Below are 12,394 nucleotides of genomic sequence, written 5' to 3'. Positions count from 1 at the left end.
CTTTCGAGGCAGTGTTTGTGCAGGATTCCCCATGGCTGCCTCTTCTCTTTGCTGCACCACCTCTCATCTGTCTTCTCCCTCTCCCTCAATGGACGCAGAAGGAAGCCCACCTTATAAGTAGATTTCCCTTATTCCCTTAGTTATGTTTACCCTACGTATTTTAAATTTTTGTTTTGTTTTTTCTTTAAAAAAAATCTACTTTAGATAGCATAGATTATCTAGTTTGTTTCTTTCTTTAGGTGATTTAACTGTCTAGATGTTTAGTTATTTTGGTCTGTGAACTCATATTTCCCTGGGGTTATCAACTCTTCCATCTTATAAAAATTATTAGGGCTCAAGGCCAAGCCCCAGTAGTCTTCAATTCTAATGAAGAAGCAAAAGGGGATGGGCTGGTTCAAGAGCAGACAGACTCAAGCTCCTCAGAGCGGTACTTGATCACTCCCAATGCCAAAGCCGCCAAGAGACCAGACAACTTTTCTGGTTATGGTTTCACCTCAGGGAGAAACACCGCAGAGAATAGTCTTTCCCTAGGCTTTGGGGAGTTAGGGAGGAGGTAATGGAGAAGCCAGCCCTGGTAGTCTGATGGTTAAGATTCGGCCACCATGGCCCAAGTTCGTTTCCTGGTCAGGGAACCACACCACCCGTCTGTTGGTCCGTGTCATACTGTGGCAGCTGCGTGTTGCTGTGATGCTGAAAGCTATGCCACCAGTATTTCAAATACCAGCAGGGTCACCATGGTGGACATGTTTTAGCGGAGCTTCCAGACTAAGACAGACTAGGAAGAGAGACCTGGCAACCCACTTCCAAAAAGATTGGCCATGAAAACCCAATGAAAAGCAGCAGAGCACTGTCTGATAGAGCCCTGGAAGGGGAGAGTGATGGCACAAAAAGACCAGGCAGAGTTCCGCTCTGCTGTGCACAGGGTCACTGGGAGTCGGAATGGACTTGACGGTACTAACAATGGAGATGCCTTAAGGTGGCACGTCAATTATATCTGTTTTCGACAGCTTCTCATTCCATCAGGAAGTCTGGGCTGTCTAGGCATAATAGCTGCTGGGCCATCCCTCGAAATTTCTGCAGAGAACTGTGGAGCAATGATTGCTCCTGATTGCACCATGACGCCCACTAGAAAAGGGGGAAAAAAAGGCTTTACAAAGTTTTCCTCCAACTTCACCCTCTTCATGGCACCTCCAAGCGCTGTCTGCTTTGGGCACCTCCTCCACCAGCAACTAACTACCCCCACCACACACACCAATCAAGATAATCTGCAAACTCCTCAGGGTTTTCTTCTTCTTCTTCTTCTTTTTTTTTTAACTACAGATTTATTGAAATTTCTTTTCCCCCTCCAGCTTTGTTGAAGTATAATTGACAAATAAAATCGTAAGAGATTTAAAGTGTACATCATGATGGTTTGATATACATACACACTGTGAAAGGATACCTACCACCCAGTTAATTAACACATCTATCACCTCATATATTTAGCTTTTTTTTTGGTGAAAACATTTAAGTTGTACTCTCTTAGCAAGTTTCAATTATACAACGCAATGTTATCAAATATAGTCACTTTGTTATACATTAGATCCTCAGACCTTATTCATCTAGTAACTGAAAGTTTGTACCCTTTGACCAGCCTGTTCCTATTTCCCCCACCACTCAGTCCCTGGCAACCACTTTTCTATTCTCTGTTTCCATGAGTTGGACTGTTTTTTTTTTTTTAGATTCCACATGTAAGTGATAGAATGCGGTATTTGTCTTTCACTTGGCACAGTGCCCTCAAGGTCTATCCATATTGTCACATTTGGCAGGATTTCCTTCTTTCTTGTGGCTAAATAACATTCCTCTATCTATATCACATCTTCTCTACCCATTCATCCACTGATGGATGCTCAGTTGTTTCCGCATCTTAGCTGTTGTGAATGATGCTACAATGAACAAGGGAGTGCAGATATTTCTTCAATATCCTGTTTTCATTTCCTTTGAATATATGCTCAGAAGTGGGATAGCTGGATCATATGGTAGCCCATTTTTAACTTTTTGAGGAACCTCCATACTTTTTTCCATATCCTTATCTTGCTTTTATTGTTTCCTCCCAGTTGATAGCAAGAGGGAGCCAGAGCCCATGCTAGTTCAAACTCTTGTCTTTTGATCTTTATTGCTCTCTCTCTGAACTCCTCTCTGCCCCTCGGTCATTGACCCCTGCACAGTTTTTGTCAGACTAGTTCTTGCACAGAAGAATTCTTGTCTAATTCTTGACTAATTCTTGTCAGAAGAATTCCTGGACATTCTTCACAACTAACTCTGGATATTAATCCAGTGGAGAAGTTTCCCCTGGCCCCCAATATTGGGTAGTTGTTCTTCCTATGTGTTCCCACTACAGCAGGAATTGGGTTCCTTGTTTTAAATCTCTGAGGCCACAGCACCCAGCAAGATGCTTTGATCTCATAAGTCCACCAGAAATAACTATCGAATCAACCATAGAGTAGAGGTTTACTATAACCACAGAAATTAAATTTCTGTAAACTGATTTACACTTGAATAAATGAGAGTGACACTGGCTGCTATGCTCTGTCTTCACAGGAGAGCTACCGATTCGCAGAGCAGTCGCTAACCATTTTGAAAGCTGTCGGAAATGTGATCGCTCATTTCAAAGATAAGCGCAAACTTCCCAGAGCTCTGAGGGATCTGCAAACAGCTCACTACCCTTTGCCCCTCCGTGACAAGGAGCTAACTGCCCAGCACTTCAGGGTAAGCCTGCTCGGGACGTGATGTTCCCAGGAGGATACTTTCTATTCAAAATGATATATCTTATATTAGGTGACCCCCCCCCCAAATCAGAGCCTGAGAAAGTATTTTGGTCAGAGACTATTTGGGAAGTGACTTCCAGAAGCAGAAATGAGGGAGTGGGAAGAATGAGATGAGAAAGAGAAAATTATTCATTAAATGATGTGATATCTACTGCTGTGGGCTGCTGGGGCTCAATCATCCAGGGGGGTCCTGGTAAACTTTATAGGACATCACTCAGAAGGTCCCGCTAAAGGATGGGGGATTGTGACGCTTATCCATCAGCTCTTTTCCCACTGATAGATAGTTGTCCTCAGAGGCATTAACTTCATGACAGTTAAAACTTGTACCTTTGCTGGGGCTGAGTAGCATCCTGGCTTCACAGAAAGCCTGGAGGAATTGAAACAAAGAGACTTTGTGGTACCCTCTAGGTCCATGTTTTTGAACCTGAACACTATTGACATTTTGGGCCAGATGACTTTTGTTGTGGGGCTCACCCATGCACTGTAGAATGTGTAGCAGCATGGCTGGCCACACCTTCTAGTTGCAGGTAGCACATTGTTGTGACAACTAAAAATGACTTCAGACATGGTCAGTTGCCTCTTGGAGAGTAACATTGCCAGGTTTAACAAGTGAAAACAGAGGACACCTGGTCAGATTTATTTTTTATTAAATACTGTATTCATATAACTATAACATATATTATATAATATATGTAAAATATTATATATATTCATTATAATATATAATATAAAATATTTTATTAAATATTTTATTTTTTAATATTTTCTTATTTTTATTTTCTTGGTTCACAGCAAAATTGAGAAGAAGGTACAGATTTCCCATATACCCCCTTCCCCACACAGGCACAGCAGCTCCCACTATCAACATCCGCCACCACTTGGGACGTTTGTTAGAATTGACCAACCTACATTGACACATCATCACCTCCCAGAGTCCATAACTTACATTAGGGATCATTCTTGGTGTTGTATTCTTTATGGGTTTTGACAAAGGTATAATGACATGTATCCATCACTATGATATCATGAAGAATATTTTCACTGCCCTAAAAAATCTCTGTACCAAACCTGTTCGTCCTTCCCTGACCCCAACTCTTGACAACCAGTGGTCTTTTTATTGTCTCCATAGTTTTGCCTTTTCCAGAGTGTCATATAATTTGATGTAGCCATATACGGTATGTAGCCTTTCCATATTGGCTTCTTTAACTCAGTAACATACATTTAAGATTCCTCCTTAGTATTTACTCAAGGGAATTGAAAACTTATGTCCATAAAAACATCTATTCACGTATATTTATAGATGCTTTAAAATTACCAAAACTTCAAAGCAACCAAGATGTCTTTCAGTAGGTGAATCGATAAATAAACTGTGGCACACCCAGACAATGGAATATTATTCCGTACTAAAAAGAAATAAGCTATCAACACATGGTTGCTATTCTCAGTGGCATGACTGGATAAATGGAATCCTCAGCATTTCAGGATAAAAACCATGAAAAAATTTGGAAGAAGGAACACGTGTTCTTGTTGTCTAAAAACCTTCTGTCAGTTCTCTTTGGTAAGATCAAGAATGAGTCAGCATCAACACTTATTGAATGGGGGTCAGTACCTTGGGAAAAACCCCGGGAACAAAACTCAAACGCTCTTTAGGCAATGATGCGTCTTCAAAGCTTTTGACAACATGAAGGACAAAATTGCATAGGAAGACACAGATGTTAAGCATTTTCTAAAAGTGATTTACAAGAATAGGAGTTTGAATGTGAATAGTTTTGAAATACTTAACCAACTTATGCGGCTTATTTTTTCATGTATGTTTCAGTGTGATATATGATGAAAAAGCTACATTCAAATAAATCTAAAAGAGCTTTTCAATAGGAAGTACATACTTAAGATAGTGATTAAAAGCTCTAAGTACCATATTTTCTTTCTTGTAGCACATGAAATAATAGTGTGTCTTATAATGGACGGCATCTTAAAATCAATGAAATATTGTATTTAACATGCTTAAGCACAAGGACCATATTTTCTATCTTATGATATGTCTCCTAAACCAGTTTATTTTTATATTTTGATTGAGGGTACATTATAAACATTGTTGTAGTGATTAAATTTTATTAAATTAGAAAGAGTCAAAGGATAAATAATTTTGCCTTATTACTGAGTGAGTGGGACTTTGAAGAGTATCTGTTAGATTGTGTATATATCTGAGAAATATATATTTTTTTATTTTTAGAGTATTCAAAGTTATTTTAGAGTTTCTCTTACCTCTAGGTCAGAACCTAGGTAACAGTATTAACCAAGGTAATGGTATTTTCTCGGTTTAAAAAATATACTAGGGGCCGACCCCGTGGTCGAGTGGTTAAGTTCACGTGTCCTGCTTCGGTGGCCTGGGGTTCACCGGTTTGGATCCTGGCATGGACCTAGCACCACTCGTCAACCCATGCTGAGGTGGCGTCCCGCACAGAAGAACCAGAAGGACCTACAACTATCATATACAACCACGTACTGGGGAGCTTTGTTGAGAAGGAAAAGAAAAGAGGAAGATTGGCAACAGATGTTAGTTCAGGGCCAATCTTAAAAAAAATTGTATGTATATAATATATACACACTAATGTATTTTGTCTTTTCCAGGTTTTTCATATTTCTTTATGGCGTTTACTGAAAAAAACTCAAATAACAAAACCTCTTGCAAACTTCAAATTTGCATTCCGTGCCATGGTTCTGGACTTGGACTTACTTGATTCCTCCTTGGAAGATGTTTCTTTAGGTACTGATTAATGTTAGGTACTTAGACGTGGGGTTTCCCAGCCTTATGTAAGATACGTACTCTGAGACAAGTGCACTCAGAGCTTTCGTGGAGCAGGCTGAACAGATCTGCATCAGCATCGTGGCGTTCAAGCCGTGCCCTGGGATGCTCACGGGGTTCCAAACTTCCGCCATGTGTCGCCGAGCCCCCATACTTCCGGAGGAGCCCAGAATTCCCCTGGTTCATTTGTTTCGGACCTTAAAAAATAGGAAAGTCGCCAGTCCGTACAGTACGATTTGAGGAATTCTGGGAAGATTCTCCGATCCAAGGAACCTTCTCTTCCTCTTGTCTCGATGCTCTATTCCTACCATTGTAAAATTTTCTTTCAGTTTTGAAAGAAATCTCTTGAGACTTTCTCAGAAGAATCAATAGTAGTTTGCTAAGGTGTCAATTTAGTGTGTTTTCCTTCTCCAGAATGTTTACATTCTGAAAAAGGACCCCCTACAGAGGGCCGTCTTAAATATAATGAGACATCTGTCGTTGTGGCGCATTGTTCCGTCAGAGGCTTTAGCAGTGAAAGGCATTGAAAATTGGGAAATGGAATAAATATAACTTTCAGTCCAAAGTTTGTTTTTCCCTTTCCAGCGGAATGGGTAGACGTTAAATATTCTGTGCCAGCGAGTGATAAAGAGTATTCTCCTGAGGAAGTAGCAGCAGCAATTAAAATTCAAGCCATGTGGAGAGGGTCTTACGTCAGATTGCTTATGAAAGCTAGGACACCAGGTATAATTTTTCAATCATTTATAAAATAGACTTGTGTGTATGAAAATGAATATTCGTTTGTGTGTTATTTTAGAGTCATCCTGCTTTATGACTTGGCTAATTATTTTTAATTCTTATAAGTACTGAAATTCCTTGAGGTCAGGATGCACGACAGCACACACACTCTCTTGTTCCCAGAATTTGTGCAGTGCCTGGCACAGAGTAAGCTCACAAGAAATACTTGCTGAATGAATAAATGAGTGAGTGATTGATCAGCTATTTTTTCCCAAACTCTTGTGAGGTTCCTTAAAAATAGGGAACTGGTCTTTTCCTCTATACAGCTCCAGCACACAGCCGAATGCAGCAGGAGTCAGCTCCAGCTAGATCATAGATATTTTTACATTTCTAGACCATTTTTCAAAGAGATGCGAGAATGAATGAGCAAACGAATGAATGAACTGAATGAAGAAACTCCCACATATGTCCACAGTGACATACATTTAGAAGGCATAAAATGCATTTCAAATGTGTTATTATATTTATTAAATCAATATTATTGATTTAAATCAATAATATGAAAATAATCAATATTATTATCAAATCAATATTATTGAATTAATAAATATATTATATTTATATATTTCATAAATAATATATGAAATAAAGTATTTTGTGAAAAGATCTATTTTGTCAGCTTAAAATAAAACACTGCAGAGGCAAAAATTTTATTCAATTATTTTCATTCTGCAGTTTTGGTCGACATTTTCTTAGGAAAAGCTTTACCTCCAATAGAATTCTTTGAGCATATTGAAACTTTTTGTTGTAAAAATGTCTATTCGAAACATTTAGCGAGAACCATCAAAATGTTCATCTAAGCAGTAAAAATTATAGATACTCAAATGTAAAACAAACAAATTGCATTGCATAGTTTTGTGACAGAAAAATATTACTGACTGGTTTTTATATTTTTTATTAGAAAAAATAATTATTAATTCATCAAATTAAATATATGGTAAAATATACTTTTGGTTGTCCATATATGCTGTAAAAATTATGTTCATAAAATGATTTTCCTTCTCTTTATAAAGACAAAAACTCGAACAAAATAATGTTTTAATAGTGTTTGCAATTCTTTCACTAGCACATATTTACTGAATAAGGCTTGTGTGAACAGCACTCTTCTAGATTCTGGCATCATAGAAATAAGGAAAACTGGAAGGGTTTCTGCTCTAATGAGTCCTGTGTTAGAGTGGTGGTAGACATACAGTAGAGAAGTAAATATGTTAAGATACCAATTTCAGATTCTGGTAAGTACTATGAGGAAATTGTTAGGATAATTAGAAAAAAAAGTCAGTTTCTGACATGTTAAATTTGTTACTTACTATGGATTTGCGTTTTTCTTGGCAAATCATCTGCTCTTAAGCCATTGTGGATTATGCTTTAGATTGAGCTTTAGTGGGATCCTATTAGCCATTGCTTTTTAGAAAAATTGGGTGGATTACTTCTTCTGATATAAGAGCTTTCATAAGGAATTTTTAGTGTGATAAAAGATCTTTTGATGTAAACTCTTTGATGAGTATCTTCAATTGGATCAAAGAACATTTTATGATTTTTCAACTAAAGATGAAGGGAAACAGCTTAACATGGTGAACGGAGCTCTCAACTAGAGGTTATAGGTCTATATTTTGAACATGAGTTTGCTGCTAATAAAGCCTGTGACTCTGGATACCTCCTTATCACAAGTCTCAACTTCTTCATCTGTAAAAGGAGGCTTTCAACAAGATGATCTTTCAGGCACCTTCAGGCTTTTATATTGCTATTTTTTGTTGTTATTTTTAGACACAAAAGAAAATACCAGTGTTGCAGACACTCTTCAGAAAGTTTGGGCTGTCCTGGAACTGAATGCAGAACAGTATGCAATTTCTCTCTTAAGGTAAAACAGAATAACGATATTTCTTATTGCAGTATCTTGGTATACTTCAAGCTCCAGTTCAGATGCTACCATGTTCATTGAGTTTTCCCTAAGCACTGCAGCTAGAAACACACCATTGCTTCTGAACTCCCACAATATTTTATCTGAAACGTCTCTACGGTTCTTACTACTTTTTGTTTGTCTTAGTTGCTCTTATCTAAAATGCTAAGCAGAAAACCTCTGAGAAGCGAAACAGAGTTTCTTGAAGTCTCATGGTGTAGAGAAGACGAAAGTTAGAGTTTAGGACCACTGACAGGATGATTAAACCATCTGCCTTCTGGAAACCAAGAACATATCCAGCTCTGTCTAGACCTCTGATAGAGAACCGTTTTCTGTGGCCATAATGGCTCCCATTCCAGCCAATACTGGAGATATTATATAAAAGACTCTAGATTACTGGTGCTACTGAGTCTAGACCCAGTTCCTGGTACAGTTGGAGGGATAGGACCCAGAGGATCCCTCACATCACTTCCTTCATGTTCTGGAATATTCCACAGCCTCCCAGGGGGCAAACATAGAGAAACCTCAGCCCATAATTCTTTTAACCAGTCGCATGCACCACTCCCTTATGAACTAGAAATCCCTAGAAGGAAAACTGGCAGTCTCCCTTTGTTCATGATCTTAGTTTTGTTTTTTTTAATTAATTTTTCCAAATCCATTCCTTACTTTAAACTCCATTCCAGTATCAATTCTCTATGTCAAGTCCAGACCTTCATTGGTTCCCACCTCTGAATTTTTATTGCTAGTTTGCCTGCTTCTAGTTTTCCCACCCTTATTGCTTGAACTTTGGTGATTTCCCACCTATGCACTTCAATTACTCCATCAACTGTGAATTAGGTTCTCCCTAGACTAAGAACTTCAGAGAACTTTGGGTACCTTTGAGAGACATCTTTTGTGGTTGAACTGGAATGGGCTCTCCTACTTTGATGCCATGCACCATGAGCCCCACAGCCCCTCCTTTGATCAGAGATTCAATCCAGCCAACAATGGACTATGATATTTTATGCTATTTTTTGCCTATTTCTTTTTAGTAAATAAAATTTATTTTAAAAGTTCCTTTTGCCTTTGGTACTTAAATTATTTTTACATTTCTAGACTAATGTTTAAAAGCAAATGCAAGTCTATGGAATCTTATCCATGCTATCAAGATGAAGAAACAAAGATTGCTTTTGCTGACTATACCGTGACATATCCTGACCAGCCACCAAATAGTTGGTTTATAGTATTCAGGTGAGGCTATCATATATTGGCAAGAGATGCCATCTTTAAATGGCATGCAATATATGTATATTCTTTTTTTGAGGAAGATTGACCCTGAGCTAACATCTGTTGCCAAACTTCCTCTGGTTTTTTTTTTCTTCCCAAAAGCCCCCCAGTACATAGTTGTATATTCTAGTTATGGGTCCTTCTAGTTTGCTGTGTGGGACACCACCTAAGCATGGCCTGATGAGCGGTGCCAGGTCTGTACCCAGGATCCAAACCAGTCAACTCCAGGCCGCCAATGTGGAGCATGCGAACTTAACCACGCTCCTATGGGGCCGGCCCCTTTAAATGGCATGCAATATTTTTATGTGTAGAGTTTTATTTATGATATTAGTAAAAGTATGAACTTTTAGGTTTCTTTCACAACTTAAAGTTACTTACACATCTGCTATGCATAAATGAGATATTACAGAAATTTTTCCATGTTTCTTTAAATAAAATATGAAGAATGTGAAGTTAATTATTAGAATCTTTTTTGAGTATGATAAACATAATAAAATGATGTCCTTTCGGTATAGAAAGAAATAATTTAATTTCCAAGTAATTGCATATTAAAGTCATAAATTACTTATAAAATGGGATTTCTTAAAGAGTTTGCATTTACATGACAAAGTAGTATATTAATAATAATGATTTTAAAAAACAGTTTATTTGGAACTTTAAATTCTTCTTTTAAAATTTCTTAGGACCGAAGCTAATTTCAAATTTTCTTTACAATTTGTGTCAATGGAAAAATCCATGCTTTTGTAATTACAGAGAAACATTTTTGTTTCCTCAAGATATGATTTTGGTTCCCAAAGTATATACTACACTTCCAGTTTGCATGCTCCACGTTGTTAATAATGACACAATGGAACAAGTGCCAAAGGTATTCCAAAAAGTGGTGCCATATCTTTATACCAAAAACAAGGTACGTGTAAATTTTATTCTAGAACATTCATCTCTCAGCTCTCTTCTTTCTTCTCTCCAAAGAAAGTATGACAAAAAGAAAGCATTGGAAATTCTCATTTTTAAAAATCATAAAATCATCCAAACTCTTAAAATGGAAAAGGTTCTAAGGAGCTCATTTAGTCCTATTCCTAAACCAAACCAGCTTGTTTTCTTAGTTTCCCACTAGGCTTTTATTCTATCCCTAGATATTTCAGAAGATTGTGATTACACAGCCACTCTCCACCCCACCCCCCCACCCCCCCAGTCCTTTATATGGCTATGCAGATTCCTTCCAAGGTTAAAAAACATAATAGCTCTTTTGAGTCATTTTAGGGATTTTTTTTGAAATAAGACTTTATTTTTTAGAGCAGTTTTAGACTCACAGCAAAATTGAGAGGAAAGTACAGAGATTTCCTATACACTCCCTGCCCCACACATGCACAGCGTCCTCCATTATCAACATCCCCCACCAGAGGGGACATTTGTTAAAATTTGTCAACCTACACTGACACATCGTTATCACCCGAAGTCCATGGTTTACATTATGGTTCACTGTTGGTGTTGTACGTTCTGTGGTTTTGGATAAATGTAAAATGATATGTATATGTTATTATGGTATCACAAAGAGTGTTTTCATCCCCCTCAAATTCTTCTGTGCCCCACCTATTCATCACCCATCCTCCAGCACCTGGCAATCACTCATCTTTTACTGTCTCCGTAGTTTTGCCTTTTCCAGAATGACATATAGTTGGAATAATATAGTATATATAACTTTTTACTTGGCTTTTTTTTCACTTAAAACCATGCATTTAAAGTTTCTCCATGTCTCTTCATGGCTTAATAGCTCATTCCTTTTTAGCATTGCATAATATTCCGTTCTCTGGACGTACCAGAGTTTATTTGTCTATTCACCTATGGAAGGACATCTTCGTTGCTTCTAAGTTCTGGCAATTATGAATAAAGCAGCTATAAACATACATGTATAGGTGTTTGTGTGGACATAAATTTTCCTCTCCTTTGGGTAAATACTGAGCAGCGCAATGGCTGGATTGTGTAGTAAGAATGTGTTTAGTTTTGCAAGAAACCACCAAACCATCCTCCAAAGTCTCTGTACCATTCTTCATTACCACCATCAATGAATGAGAATTCCTGTTGCTCTACATCCTTGTCAGCATTTAGTATTGTCAGTGTTCTGGAATTTGGCCATTCTGGTAGATATGTAATGGTATCTCATTTCTTTAAATTTTTCTGATGACATATGATGTGGAGCATCTTTTCATATGCTTATTTGCCATCTGTATATCTTCTTTGGTAGGATGTCTGTTAAAATCTTTTGCCCATTTTTTAATCAAGTAGTTTATTTTGATTATTTTACCTGATTATTTACCTGATTATTTTAATCAGGTAGTTTTATTTTTAGTTTATTTTTATTATCTTATTGTTGAGTTTCAAGTGTTTTTGTGTATTTTGGATAACAATCCTCTATCATATGTGTCCTTTTCAAATATTTTCTCCCACTCTATGGCTTGTCTTCTCATTCTCTTGACATTTTCTCTCACAGAGCTGAAGTTTTTAATTTTGATGAAGTGTAGCTTATGAATTCTTTCTGTCATGGATTGTGCTTTTGGTGTTGTATCTAAAAAGTCATTGCTATACCCAAGGTCATCTAGGTTATCTTCTAAGCGTTTGATAGTTTTGCATTTTACATTTCAGTCTGTAATCTATTTTGAGTTAATCTTTGTGAAGGATGTAAGGTGTGTGTCTAAAGTTATTGATTTTTTTCTGAAAACATATAAGATAGTTTCTAAAAGGGATTTCAAAACATGATGCTAATGACTGTATATTTTTCAAGAGATCTTGGAATCTTTATGTATATCAAGATAATAAAGCATTTTACTACTGTGAATCCATATA

The 12,394-nt window shown here is 37.3% G+C and overlaps 1 protein-coding gene across 12 annotated transcripts in view; it reads left to right on the top strand.

Moving 5' to 3' along the window:
* ADGB (androglobin) overlaps positions 1 to 12,394 on the top strand; it is a 172,657-nt gene that overhangs the window by 98,419 nt on the left and 61,844 nt on the right. For all 12 annotated transcript variants that reach the window (XM_070256532.1, XM_070256530.1, XM_070256531.1 and 9 more), the window contains 6 exons: positions 2,581 to 2,748; positions 5,439 to 5,574; positions 6,199 to 6,336; positions 8,155 to 8,248; positions 9,383 to 9,517; positions 10,307 to 10,460. In XM_070256532.1, the coding sequence (XP_070112633.1) occupies positions 2,581 to 2,748; positions 5,439 to 5,574; positions 6,199 to 6,336; positions 8,155 to 8,248; positions 9,383 to 9,517; positions 10,307 to 10,460 (825 nt within the window). The remainder of the gene's footprint in view (positions 1 to 2,580; positions 2,749 to 5,438; positions 5,575 to 6,198; positions 6,337 to 8,154; positions 8,249 to 9,382; positions 9,518 to 10,306; positions 10,461 to 12,394) is intronic.

The sequence above is a fragment of the Equus caballus genome, chromosome 31, assembly GCF_041296265.1.
Source record: "Equus caballus isolate H_3958 breed thoroughbred chromosome 31, TB-T2T, whole genome shotgun sequence".
Classification (NCBI taxonomy): Eukaryota; Metazoa; Chordata; class Mammalia; order Perissodactyla; family Equidae; genus Equus; species Equus caballus.
Note: the sequence above shows the minus strand (reverse complement) of the source record. Positions and strands in the feature narration are given on the sequence as shown.